This window comes from Eubalaena glacialis, chromosome 9 (genome assembly GCF_028564815.1).
Source record: "Eubalaena glacialis isolate mEubGla1 chromosome 9, mEubGla1.1.hap2.+ XY, whole genome shotgun sequence".
NCBI classification, from domain to species: Eukaryota; Metazoa; Chordata; class Mammalia; order Artiodactyla; family Balaenidae; genus Eubalaena; species Eubalaena glacialis.
The window spans coordinates 105,763,340-105,775,369 of NC_083724.1; the positions used below are offsets into that span (position 1 = coordinate 105,763,340).

The window sequence follows — 12,030 nt, forward strand, 5'->3', positions numbered from 1 at the left end:
GAATTTATACCTCTAAAAATAGGAAAATGGAGTAAGTTGTAAGTTATTGAGGATATCTTCTTCTCTGGAAGTGAGTGGACTAGCTACGGGGCATGCCCGGGGCTTCGTCCGGGGCCAGGAAGGAGCTGGCCCCGAGTGGATTTAGGCAGAAGACGTTGGGGCAGTAAACTCGTTCTCAGATTGTACCATCCACTCATGCAGGTCACACAGAGGACAGAGAGGAGGTGGGTGGAACGGATCCTTGGGGCTCTCCGTGATTTAGAGGTAGAGTCACGGAGAAGGCGAGAAACTGGCCAGGAGCACCCAGGATGGTGGAGGACGTCAGAGGACTGTGGGATCAAGAAGTCAAGGAAAAGAAGTGTGTCAAGGAAGTGAGGACAGCAGATTGCCTGTCGATTTGGTGCCAGGGAGGGTGTTGGCGACTTTGCAGAACAGTTAGTAGGAACAAGTGTGGCCTAGGGGGAGCTGAGGAGAAAAGGGAGGTGAGAGTGGAGAGGGCACCATCAACAATGCTGTTGACGGTGCATTTTATGGAGGTACCATAATTTATTGAACTGGCCCCTGATAGATATTGATTGTTTCCTATCATTCTATTAAAACATTGCTGCAATCAGTAGTGTGTATGTGAGTCTTCTGGCCTTTTCTGTTCCCAGAAGTAGAACTGCTGGATGAAAGGGTTTTGTTAGGGATATGACCAATCTGCCCCCACGGAGGCTGCACCAAGCTACATTCTCACTGATGTGGGATACTTTACCTACAAGTTCTTATCAAGCTTAAATCTTCAGCTGTGAAAATTGACTTTTAGTATAGGCTTTAATTTGTATTCTTATTATGAGTAAAGCTGAGAATCGTCTCATATTTTCAAGTGCCATTTATCTCCTGTGTGAACTCTTTGTTCATATCTTTTACTCATTTTCTATTGGGTTTTTGATGTTTTCCTTATTGACTTATATTAGGACAATTATCTCTTTGGCTGTGAAATGTTACCATTTTTTTTCTTGTGCATAAAGTTTTATTTTTATGGTATTGTGACAATATTTTCTTTTATGGTTTCTGTATCATTCTAAGATTCAGAGATTAAAAATGTCTTCCCAATTTTCTTTTAGTACTTTTATGGTTTCATCACAAATTAAATTTGCAATCCATCTAGGATTTATTTGCATGTAAGGCATAAGATAGGAACTCAACTACCTTTTTCCTGGATAGTTGCCCAGGCACTCAAATGCCACTCACTGGGTAACTCTTCCCCGCTACTGACATGCATTACAGCATTTATCCTGTAGGGAAGGAAAAAAACTTCTGTGCTCTGCCCTTCTATGTTCTTTGGCTGGGACCCTGCAAATTAGACTAACAGAAGACGGATTAACAAGAGAAAAACAAACTTGATTAAAGCATGAAGTGCACATGCTCGCAGTGAAATTCAGTGATGAGTAACTCAAAGAAGTGGTTAGAACTTGGGCTTATATCTTAATCGAAGATGAAAAATCTGTACAGAATTGACAAGACACAGAAAAAAAGACTTTGAGTTTCTGGGGGTGACAAGCTGTGGGAAGGTAAATGTATGAGGAAACTTATGGAAGGTAAGAGCTAGTAGCAAGGTTTGTTATGCAGATTCCTTTGGTGCATCTCTTAGTTGATCAGGGTCTAGAGTTGTCTCCAGTGATTAATGTCTGTCCTTCTTGGTAGAGAGGGGAAGGGGATGCCTTTACAAATGTATGTCCTGCTTTTAGGCCAATAGGGGAAGTGCAGGGGACTTTTCTTGTATCTGCTTCTTCTCAATTGCCTTCAGCTCAAAATGATCCTTATACCAGAGAGACATATTTGGGGGTGGCATGTACTATTTATCTACATGTTCTACATATCTCTCCTTCTTGTTTCTTCATGAAATTGACTGCAATTTACCATTATATGTGTTCATTTGTTGCACCCCCCTACTAGAATAGGAGTGAATGAGTAGAAATAACCCAGATGTCCTTTTTTTTTTTATTTTTTAGTCTGTAAAATACAAGTGTGTGTGTGTGTATGTGTGTTTGGGGAGGCTGGGTGGGTAGCAATGAGATGGGTGAGTAGGGAGTAAGATGGTGCTGCATGATTTCAAAGGATCCAATACTACATTCTAATGAAAAAGCTATTAAAATGTCAAAGGTACTGGCTCTAATGATGAGAATTTTAGACAAAAGGGGAAGATGGTGAAGTCATGAGAAAGTAAGGATTAGCATTTGGGGCTGGCTTCAGTTACTTTCAGATGACTCTGGAGGTGCCAAATATTCCATTTTCATATTAACTGAACCCCAAGGTCATGGGTTGGCTTACTAAAATGGGGTCTTACTGGACAGAATGTTAGGAAGCACTCTCCATTACTAAAAACAGGGCAAAGTCACTACCTGAGGCTCAAACTGGGATTAAATGGATTTACACAAAGCTAAATAATTATTGCTAAAAGAACCAATTAAAATAGCTCTACTCACCAAAAGGCACTCTGCTAGGCAATAAGGAGAGACGATAAGAATGGTTATATTTAAATTAGACTTTGGAGTTCAAGTTACTAATTTCAGTCATCTAACTATTGCAATTACCAATAGTTATGTCACATTTCTATTTCAAACAAACAGAAATAGATTCCATCAACCTGGTTGAAGTGAGAATTCACACACACACAATTTATCTGAGCATCAGAAACAAATTTTTGCCAGTGATGAAAGGAGAGCATTCTTCTGAAAAGCAGCTTGGTTTGCAAATCTCTTTGGGGATTCTAAAGGTTGGCCCACAGGGGGGATCCCTAGGACTTTCTTGAGTCCATGAGCTCTGAGAAATTTCTGGAATGTCTTACATTTGCAAAATTTAAGGCCAAAATATTGAGTCTCTGAATGTTCTCTGAGATGCTTGCTTGCCTCTCTGTGGGAGGATTTGTTTGATAGACCATGTTTATTATTTGCAACATTTTCTCCACAATCCCACTCTTAATGCTCACTGGTTGTTTCCACCTCCGTCTCCCAAAGTGGCACATAAGTAGCAAGGCTTGCTGCCCAGTCTTCATAGCCTGACTAGATTAGACGTTTGATGATGTGTAACCTATATAATAAATTAGACATTTGACATTTCCTTTTTGAAAACTGTCATCCAAGACTGATATTTTCTCTTATCCTCTACGTCAGTGGATGGGAAAAGAAATACGATGCTTACTAGGGGTATTTAAGGAATGACTTACTGGAAACTTTCCACCAAATAATGTCTTTCCAGCCTATTGGGACTATCAGGGACTGAGCTGCTTTGTTTAGCTAAATGTATCATTTAATATAATAAGCACAGTGCAGACACACATCAAGCTTTAAAAGTTAAACAGATAAAATATAGATACTTTTTGTACATGTTTCTCTAGAGAAACAACTTGACTCTCTTCAATAAGGAATTTACCTTTAGAAAATACTTTGGATGATTATTTTGATAGAACCACTTTTAGAATATTATTATAAAATAAATGACTAAGGATAAACATCAAAAAAACATTTGTTTCTTTCAAACAAACTTTTTCTGAGTCATGGTGATTCATAATCTACAGTTTTTATGGCATCTGAACTTTTAGAATAGTATTTCTTTCTTCTCTCTGTACAATGAATTGAATGGCAAATGTGAAGCTTATCTTAATAGTCTCTCACCTAATTTGACAAGGTCATATTTCTCTTAAAAGCATGGTATTGTGACAGTAATTATTTTTCTAGATGATAGAAAATAATTTCAAGAAGTATTCAGCTGAGAAAGTTTGTGGAATGTTTCTAAGGACCTATTGTCTTCTTTATCATTCAGTGTTTCTCCATATTCCTATTTTTTTTTTTTTCTGTGTTCTTTTACTGTTTTGTCCTTCCCCATGTGGGAGTTGAGAAGTTCACCCAGCTCCTTTCTCGGCTCCGGACTTTGGAGCTGTCTTTGGCATATCACCCATTATTTCTCACTGAGGCTGAGTCACGAAGTTGAGCTATGCTTGCTTTCAAGCACCTGCCCAAGCCACGTCCCCCCCAGCCTCCAGCTTCTGGACTGTAGCAGCCTCTGTCTAGTCTTACTTTTTCACCTTCCCACTGCTCCCATGCCCTCCTGCCCTGGGCAGACCTGTGGGTCAGACCCTCTGCAGCTGGTCCTTCTGTCAGGCCCCCTTGGTACCTAGGATGCTCCTTGCCTCCTTCCTCAAGACAGTGCCCAGCACACTGTATATGCTTTAGAAATGCCTACGCAGAGCCTCATTTCTGGCTCATTTGTGTACCCCTGGAGTTCCTGTTCTCCTTCAAAATCCTCTTGATTTTATGATATTTAGTAACTGCACAAGCTGGGAATAAAACTCAGAGGACCAAATTTCTTTTAATTACATTCTGACTCACTTCAGAAAGATCTTAATCAATAGCAATGCTTGATTAGGTTTGGGCCTTGTGCCATGACTATGGCCATGGAGAGAACATCCAGGAGAGTACACTTCAGCACTTCAGGGTACTGATTTTCTAACATATAATCTTAACCAAACATTAAAAAAAGAAAAAAGAAAGTGTGGCATCGATTCATATCCCACCCTTAGGATACAACCACAGCAACAGAAAGAATTAGGATACTGCCAGCCAGAGGCTCTAAGATGTGGTTTGCTTAGTTTTGTTTTTTGCATGTGTAGAACATCTGGGTTATGTAATCCTGAAGGATGGGATAAAATGGACCTCTCTCTTCCTGTTCTCTTAAGGGAAGCCATCAGCCGGGTTTGCGAAGCCGTCCCTGGCGCCAAGGGAGCCTTCAGGAAAAGAAAGGTACTGTTCTCTCAGCTCCGTGTCTACCTGTGTCTCCTTTACTTTTTCTCTCTTCTGTCACCACTCAGCATCTTTAATCACACACAATTGTTCCGTTTCTCTTTTCCATGGCCCGGCTCTTGTCACTTTTTTTTTTTTGCCGGGCAGTGGGGAACAAAGAGACATCTGTTGATTTAAAGGGGGTAGCTCACAGTGACTCTTGTCACTTCTAAAAACAAAAAGAGCTTATATTCCCTCTTTGCCACATGGTTGACGAAGAAAGTTAGCTATCAAGGCTAACTGATAGGGTTGTCAAAATAAACACCCCAGGTCTACACCGAAAGACACGTAAACCAGGGCCAGGCATTCTTCTCAGCCTTTATGTACATTAGTTCATTTAATTAGAACAACTCTGTGGTTGATGCCCTCAGTGGTGTGCTGGTAATAGTTTAACAACAGGCTCTTGGGGCTGGAGGTGGAGACTGAGAAGCACTAAATTTGCTGTGTTTGCCAGTTTCTGTGGCATAAATGCTTCCACAATGGCCGATTTCAAGCTCTAACCTGACATCTCTAAAGTGGAGTTGGGAAGAGATGTGCGGTAGGTCACCGTTACACAGTGTCCCCACTACATGTAGTGGACAAGGACATTGTCCACACTAAATAACCTGAACAGCATAGGTAATAGCTAATGTAGAAACAATTAGGAAGTGATGAGTTTTGAGTATTTATTGTTTGTTTTTTAAAAAGTGTAATTGATTTAATTGTAAGTTTACATAAATTAATTTTTAATAGCAGCTCTTTTTAATGGCCAGCTCATAAAATTCCTAAAAATTTAATAATTGTCTCTCATTAGCTGGAACAAGACAGCTCTAGAACACCGTTGAATATCCCCATTTTACAGATGATAAAAACTGAGGCACAGGTATGAGAACCCACAATGCGAGAAGGTGGTGGAGCTGAGCTCAAGCTCAGGCCACCTGGCTCCACGGGCTGCACGTTCAACCCCTGGACTCGACCTTTTCATCCTGGAGGTGGTTGGACCAGAAGAAAAAAACTGGATTAAGACAAAGCTCAGAAAAACTCTTTTCTTAAGTGTGTAGTGAATACAAAGTTAAATATCCACCATCCAGACTTTTCCATGCCTGGACTGAATGGTGGGGAGCGCATCCCTGTGAGTATCTCCGAGTCTGTCCTGAGGCTGAGGCTCTGGGGCAGGTTGTGTGATTGCCTCTGCTGCTCCCAGGGCTGAGGGTCAGCTCTGTCTTCGTAGCCTGGAGACATTTGTGAGCCGTCAGATCAACTGGGTTTCAGGCAGAGAACTTTGGATGAAGACTCATCTAGATGTGCCAGCCTGTGTTCCAGTGGACATAGAAGCCAGGCAAGGCTCCAGAATCTTGAATCTTGAATACAGGAACTAGGAGGGCATCTGAGAACTGAAATAAGGAACCTCGTCTTTCACAGCCACTTGGTACACTACCAGCAAGTCTCGGGGTTCCCTCTCAGGCCTCTTGGTGAAAGTGGTGGAAACAATGTCGATTTCTGGGCTTCACCCCTGCTATGCTTAATCAGAATCTCTGCGGTGGGGCCCAGGCATCTCTATTTTTAAATAGCTCTGGTAGGGGATTCAAAAGCGATGCCCACTTGGTTAAGAACTATTTTTAATTGGCATCTCAAAAGAGGGCATATTCTACTCTGAAAAGGAAGGAAGGGACAGCTAGTGGGTCCCTGTGCCAAGGACAGTTCTGAAGGGCTGGTTGATGCACCAGTTAGAGCAGAACTGGGTCTGTCCATCCTTGTGCTGGCTCCAGACCCCTGGGTTTTAATTGGACCATTTATTTGCTCATCAGCCCATGAGCTGCTCCATTTCAGTCTGGTCCTGAGTAGTTTGACTCCTGGTAGGATGAAACTGGTTTCTGAGGCTGCAAAGCTTCAGGCCCTGGCCTGTGGCTCCTTCCTAGGGCTTATGAGTGACCCCATGAGACACATCCCAACAGGAGCTCCCTGGTGTACTGACACCTCTGACCTTCCAGCAGAGTCCTCATCTCAGTGTGTGTATATTAGATGCTTTACAGTTTGCCTATTGCGTACTCTAGAGTTTGTGTGTTAGTGTCAGATCCCACACTCCCAGCTCATTCCTGGAATGTTGCCTTCACGTGCCCGATGAGAGGGGACGGTGGAGGTTGAAGGTGTGGAAGATAACAGCGTAGAGGCCTTGACAATGTGGCCTCCTGTGAACGGAAATCTAAAATAATGCTGCTTGATTTCACAGCCTCCGAGCAAAATGTTGTCCAGCATCCTGGGCAAGAGCAACCTCCAGTTTGCGGGGATGAGCATCTCCCTGACCATATCCACCGCCAGCCTGAACCTGCGGACCCCAGACTCGAAACAGGTCTGTAGGTGCTCAGGCCCTGCCCTGCCCATAGCCCCCAAACCGTGGCTGTTGCGCAGGGCTTCCCATTTCCAGCTTTACCGGGTCCCTGTGGAGCACATTTGTGTAAAATCTTCACCAGTCCACAAACTCTGGCCACTTCCAAAGGTCGCCAACAGAATGATAGATGGAATTGGGTCTCTTGAATTCTGCTATAAATTACCTTTTTTTTTGAGGATAATGCATGAACTCATCGGTTTACTTACAGTGTAAAAAGAGGTGTGTGTATGCGCAGAAGTCTCCTCTCAATGTCCTTGGCCTATTTAGCTTTCTTTAATATTGTATTTTGTTGGTTCTACAGTCCACATTTTATTTTCACATTTATCATCTTTGAGATGGTGGCATGTCATGGTTTAATTGACAGTATTTTTTATTTCTTCGCGGGTTGTTATTGTGGAGCCTCTCTTAGTTGGCAGTGTCATGGGTTGATGCAGTATGGCGCATCTATGGCATGTCCGCTGTGGACGGGGTCCTTACTGACTGAGGTGGGGACGACGATGCTTACTGAGGCAAACTCTGTTAAGATAGTTGGGTTTTTCTTCAGTGTCTATATCTTAAGTTTCTCTGATTGTTATTTCCTTTAGCTGGGAAAATGGGTGTATGAGTAGCTGTCCTGGAACCAACAGGGGAGTTCTGAAGGCCAAAGGAGGCAAAGGAGGTGAAAATGCTCATAAACCATAAAGGTGGGAGGTGGAGCGAAGCCATCCCTCACTTGCTCTGCCCAGTCTGGGCCTCTGTTGCTGGCAGTGTGAGCTGGGATTCGGATGTGCCTACATGGAGAGGGATGGGCAATCCACAGACCTCTGAATGACACACTTCCTGACTCTGGCAGTGTGTTACCAGGGATGCCTAGGAGTACCATCATGTTGCTATACATATTCATATTTATTGATTTCCGTATTCCCCAGGTAGGCAAGCAGCATCCCCAGCTTCATTTAGGATGAATGGGACACCACCGCACCCCTGCCCCAACCCAAGATGTTGAAATAAATTCTAGATCTAGCATAGAAATGAGAGGCAACACCTCGGCTGTGTTTTGACATAGTGGGTGCCACTTCTCACTCCATTCCTTTGTCCTCACTCAACTGATGGATAATCCCTTGTCTTTTCTCATCGGCCCTTCCGAGGGATGGGTAACCAGTCGTTAGGTGGCAGATAAAGAACGTGCAAGAGGCTCAGCGTTTCTCTGGAGCTGCCTCCTGCTGAGCGCCGTGGTGGCTCCGGGCGCACCTCGCTCGGCGCTGCCCTCACATGCTCACTTCCATTCTTTTTGTTTTTAACTGAAGTATAGTTTATTTACAATGTTGTGTTAATTCTGCTGTACAGCCAAGTGATTCCGTTATACATTTATATACATTCTTTTGAAAATCCTTTTCCGTTATGGTTTATCACAGGATATTGAATCCAGTTCCCTGTGCTATGCAGTCGGACTTGTTGTTTATCTATTCTATATGTAATGGTTTGCACTTGCCAACCCCAAACTCCCAGTCCTTCCCTCCGCCCCCTCTGCCTGGGCGACCACAAGTCTGTTCTCTTCCATTCTTATTCATGTGGCTGCTGCATCTTTTGTTTCTAGGAATCCTCAGACCACAGTCCTCAATTCTGTGAGATCTTATGTCCTAATTCCCCCTTCTACCTCAGTCGCATCTCAAAAAATAAAAAAAGGGAGAGAGAGGCACACTCTCAGAGCAGAAACGATGAGGTCACCATGGTTGGCCTTCCCATCCTCGGGTTGGGGGCTGGTTGGGTGTGTCCAGGTCTCATTGTCCTGCCCTTAGTTTATGTGGATGGGAGGGAGTGCGGGGCTGGGGGGATGCCTGGGGAACAGCAGCTCGGATGACATGAGCACAGTCTGAGGAAGGTTTGGCAGGACCCAGAGTTCACATCCCTCTGCCTCTCCCGAGTTAAGGGCCGGGCTGTAGCAAACAGAAGGAGTCCGAGTGGGCAGACCCTTCCCAAACCAGAGAGCCAGCAGAAAGGCAAAGCTAGCTCTCCTTTTCAGAGCGCTCAAGGAGAAGAAGCAAGATGAAACACCCTCAGAGCAAAACACATCCTTTAGTTAATTAGCTCTAATTTTCTTACTCTCCTTTTCAATTTCTATCTTACCCAAAGGGACAACATACAATCACTCAGTAATGGTCACGTTGACCAAATATGATTTCTATTTTTTTCTTAAATCTTTGTGTTCACGTTGATTTCCAAACCCTAGTTGTAGAGCTGCTTTAGAATCAAAAATTAAATAAACAAAAAATTCAATAAGCAAAAGATGAACAGAAGTCATAGTTTGTCATCATCCGGGGACTGCTATGTCCTCATTGCTCTCCTGGGAGCCCTCTGCCCCTGGACTAGAGGCAGAATTCAGAAAGCTGCAAAGGGCAACTATTAGTCTGATCCAGCTGGTTTTGGGTACAGGCTACAGAGCTGGACTCATTGTTTTTATTCATCTATATACTCAGGTTTTTCTAGATCCTGAGTAGTTTTGCAAGTGCCAACAAGTGAAGTAAGCATTTAAAAATATCTCATTTTATCTTGTAATTCAGTTATAGTTTTGCTTTGAGTTTTACTGGAGCATGGTTGGAAAAATCCCTTGGATGGTAGGATTACAGCTCTGTAAATTCTGCCTGCCTGCCGGCGAGGACCTGAGGGGGCTGTGCAGAAAGAAACCTGGTTATGCTGGGATGGAGACGAGATTGCTGTTCCCACCCCCGGAAATTTACTTCAATGTCACTACGTTGTCTTTAAAAAGATAAAAATAGCGTGGAAGACTTATGTAGCCTTTTAAATTTAGGGCAGCTCCTAATTTACTCAGTGTCTACTAAATCCCACCGTATGCTGCAGTTTATAATGCTAATGGAAATTTCCCAATTTAAAATTAACTTGGAACATCCTCGCTGGTTTTTAAATTGATAAATTACAAGAGTGCCTGAGAGGACACCAATTTTGATCTTGGATGCAGGCTTTCTAATTCATGTGCTCATGATACAAATGGGATGAAGTAGGGGACAGCCACACTTCCCTCCACTCCAGCTATGGGGTCTGTACCAAAGACCCCATGTGTCTTTGGAAACAGAAACTGCACAGTTGACATGTTTTGGTGTGTGGTTGAGACGTTTTCCTTCTCAAAGAGGCATGGTTGTTAAGATCCCCTGTGTTCGGTCACAGCTCTGCCTTTAACTAGCTGTAGGGCTTTGAGCCAGCAGCTTAGCCCCTCTGGGCCTCAGGCTCTTCATCTGTAAAATGGGATTGCAATAGTTCCTACCTCATAGGGCTGCTGTGAGACTTAAATGAGATAATTCTGGCAAAGCAGCTAGATGAGCGGCTGACGTTGTGAAAGTTCATTCAGGGTTATCTATTGTTATTACTTTTATAATTGTTATTTTCATTGGGTATGAATTTTACCAATTTTCAGGAATCCTTGTGGATTTGTATTGCCTGCCAACAAACAGTAAGTTTTCCAAGACATGGGAAAGGTAATAACGGCACATCTCTTTTCTTGTTTTGGACCTGGCAGATTATAGCGAATCATCATATGCAGTCCATCTCCTTCGCCTCTGGGGGAGACCCGGTAAGTGCCCTTGGAGTTGTTTCCTCTTGCTCTTGTCAGAATTGCTGCGAAGGGGCCCTGCTTCAAAAGCATGCCTCTTAGGACCCTATAAAGAAAGTTAACTGTGATACCAACTATTTCCACTTCCCTTTCATAAGCTCTTCCTGACTCTCATTTTTTTTAGGGGTAACCAACCCATGACAAGGACCTACCATTAAATTTCATTTCATTAGTAAAAAGCTGTCAAAAATCCTTGAAGCACTGGCTTTCTTAAGGGGGAATGACATAGCTCCCTGGTTTCTCAAGTTCCTGGAGTGCACTCGTGACTCTGCTAATCCTGCTTTGTTCCTGTTTTTCTATTGGCTCTCCCTTGGAGTCTTCCGTTTTTGGATTTTAAGTCTATTCAAAGGCTGTGAATTTACTTAGTCTGGTTTATTCATAAATATTTGAAATTGGTATTTTTCTCTCCAAATTTAACACTGTAGTCTTTTAATGCTTTGTTTTGCCAACAGGGAAGGAGTTTCAGAGATAGAGAGAGAAAAAGAGAGAGGCTAGAGAATACGAGAATGTTCTAGTTTTCATTGCTTCTTTTATTAACAAGGTGGAATAACAAGGGAATTTGCTCCCCACATTCGGTCAGGAATTCTGCGATACAATGCCAGCATTCAGTTTCAGTGTCAGGAAAGGCAGGACTCAGAAAACCACTTCCTCCTCAGACAGGGCAGTGTTTCTGTTATCATTATTGTTGTTTGTATTATTTTGTCAAATTATCGGTAGGTAATGCTCAGATTTTATGTAAGAGTTTACTGGTCCAAGGTAGCCTGAGTGATTAGTGCATTATATTACTCCTTATCCCAAGGCCAGGAACCTTGTCTATTTCTAGCCCGGGAAGGGGATTTTTCCCATGCCCTGTATTTAACTCATATATCTTTCCTCCCATACTCCCACCTGGGTAACCTGATTGCAGAACTGCTGTTGGCACATTGAAACCCAAATCGAGGGAGTGATCTCCACTGCTGGCTCCAATCTCGATGTTCCCAAAGGACAGTATAATCATGACACTGAGTGTCTCAGCTACAGGAAAGCCTGGGCCTGCCCTTCCCTCTCCCACCTGCTACAGCCTCCAGGGAGGCATCACTCCTGTCTCCCCAGCACTGAGCTCCTGCTGGGGAGATGCAGGCTTCAGGGAGAGGCCCCAGGCGTCTCCCTGTCTCAGACCCTTGAGCCAAGGACACTGGCAGGAGAGGGATTTGGCCACCCTGCAGATGGTTCTTTGCCCTTAAACCTCTGCTAAAGTG

General features: G+C 43.4%; 1 protein-coding gene across 1 annotated transcript in view; it reads left to right on the plus strand.

The window, feature by feature from the left end:
* The window catches only part of SHC3 (SHC adaptor protein 3), a 142,913-nt gene that overhangs the window by 73,195 nt on the left and 57,688 nt on the right, over positions 1 to 12,030 (plus strand). The window contains exons 3-5 of the mRNA XM_061199383.1: positions 4,718 to 4,781; positions 7,030 to 7,149; positions 10,700 to 10,753. Of these exons, the coding sequence (XP_061055366.1) occupies positions 4,718 to 4,781; positions 7,030 to 7,149; positions 10,700 to 10,753 (238 nt within the window). The remainder of the gene's footprint in view (positions 1 to 4,717; positions 4,782 to 7,029; positions 7,150 to 10,699; positions 10,754 to 12,030) is intronic.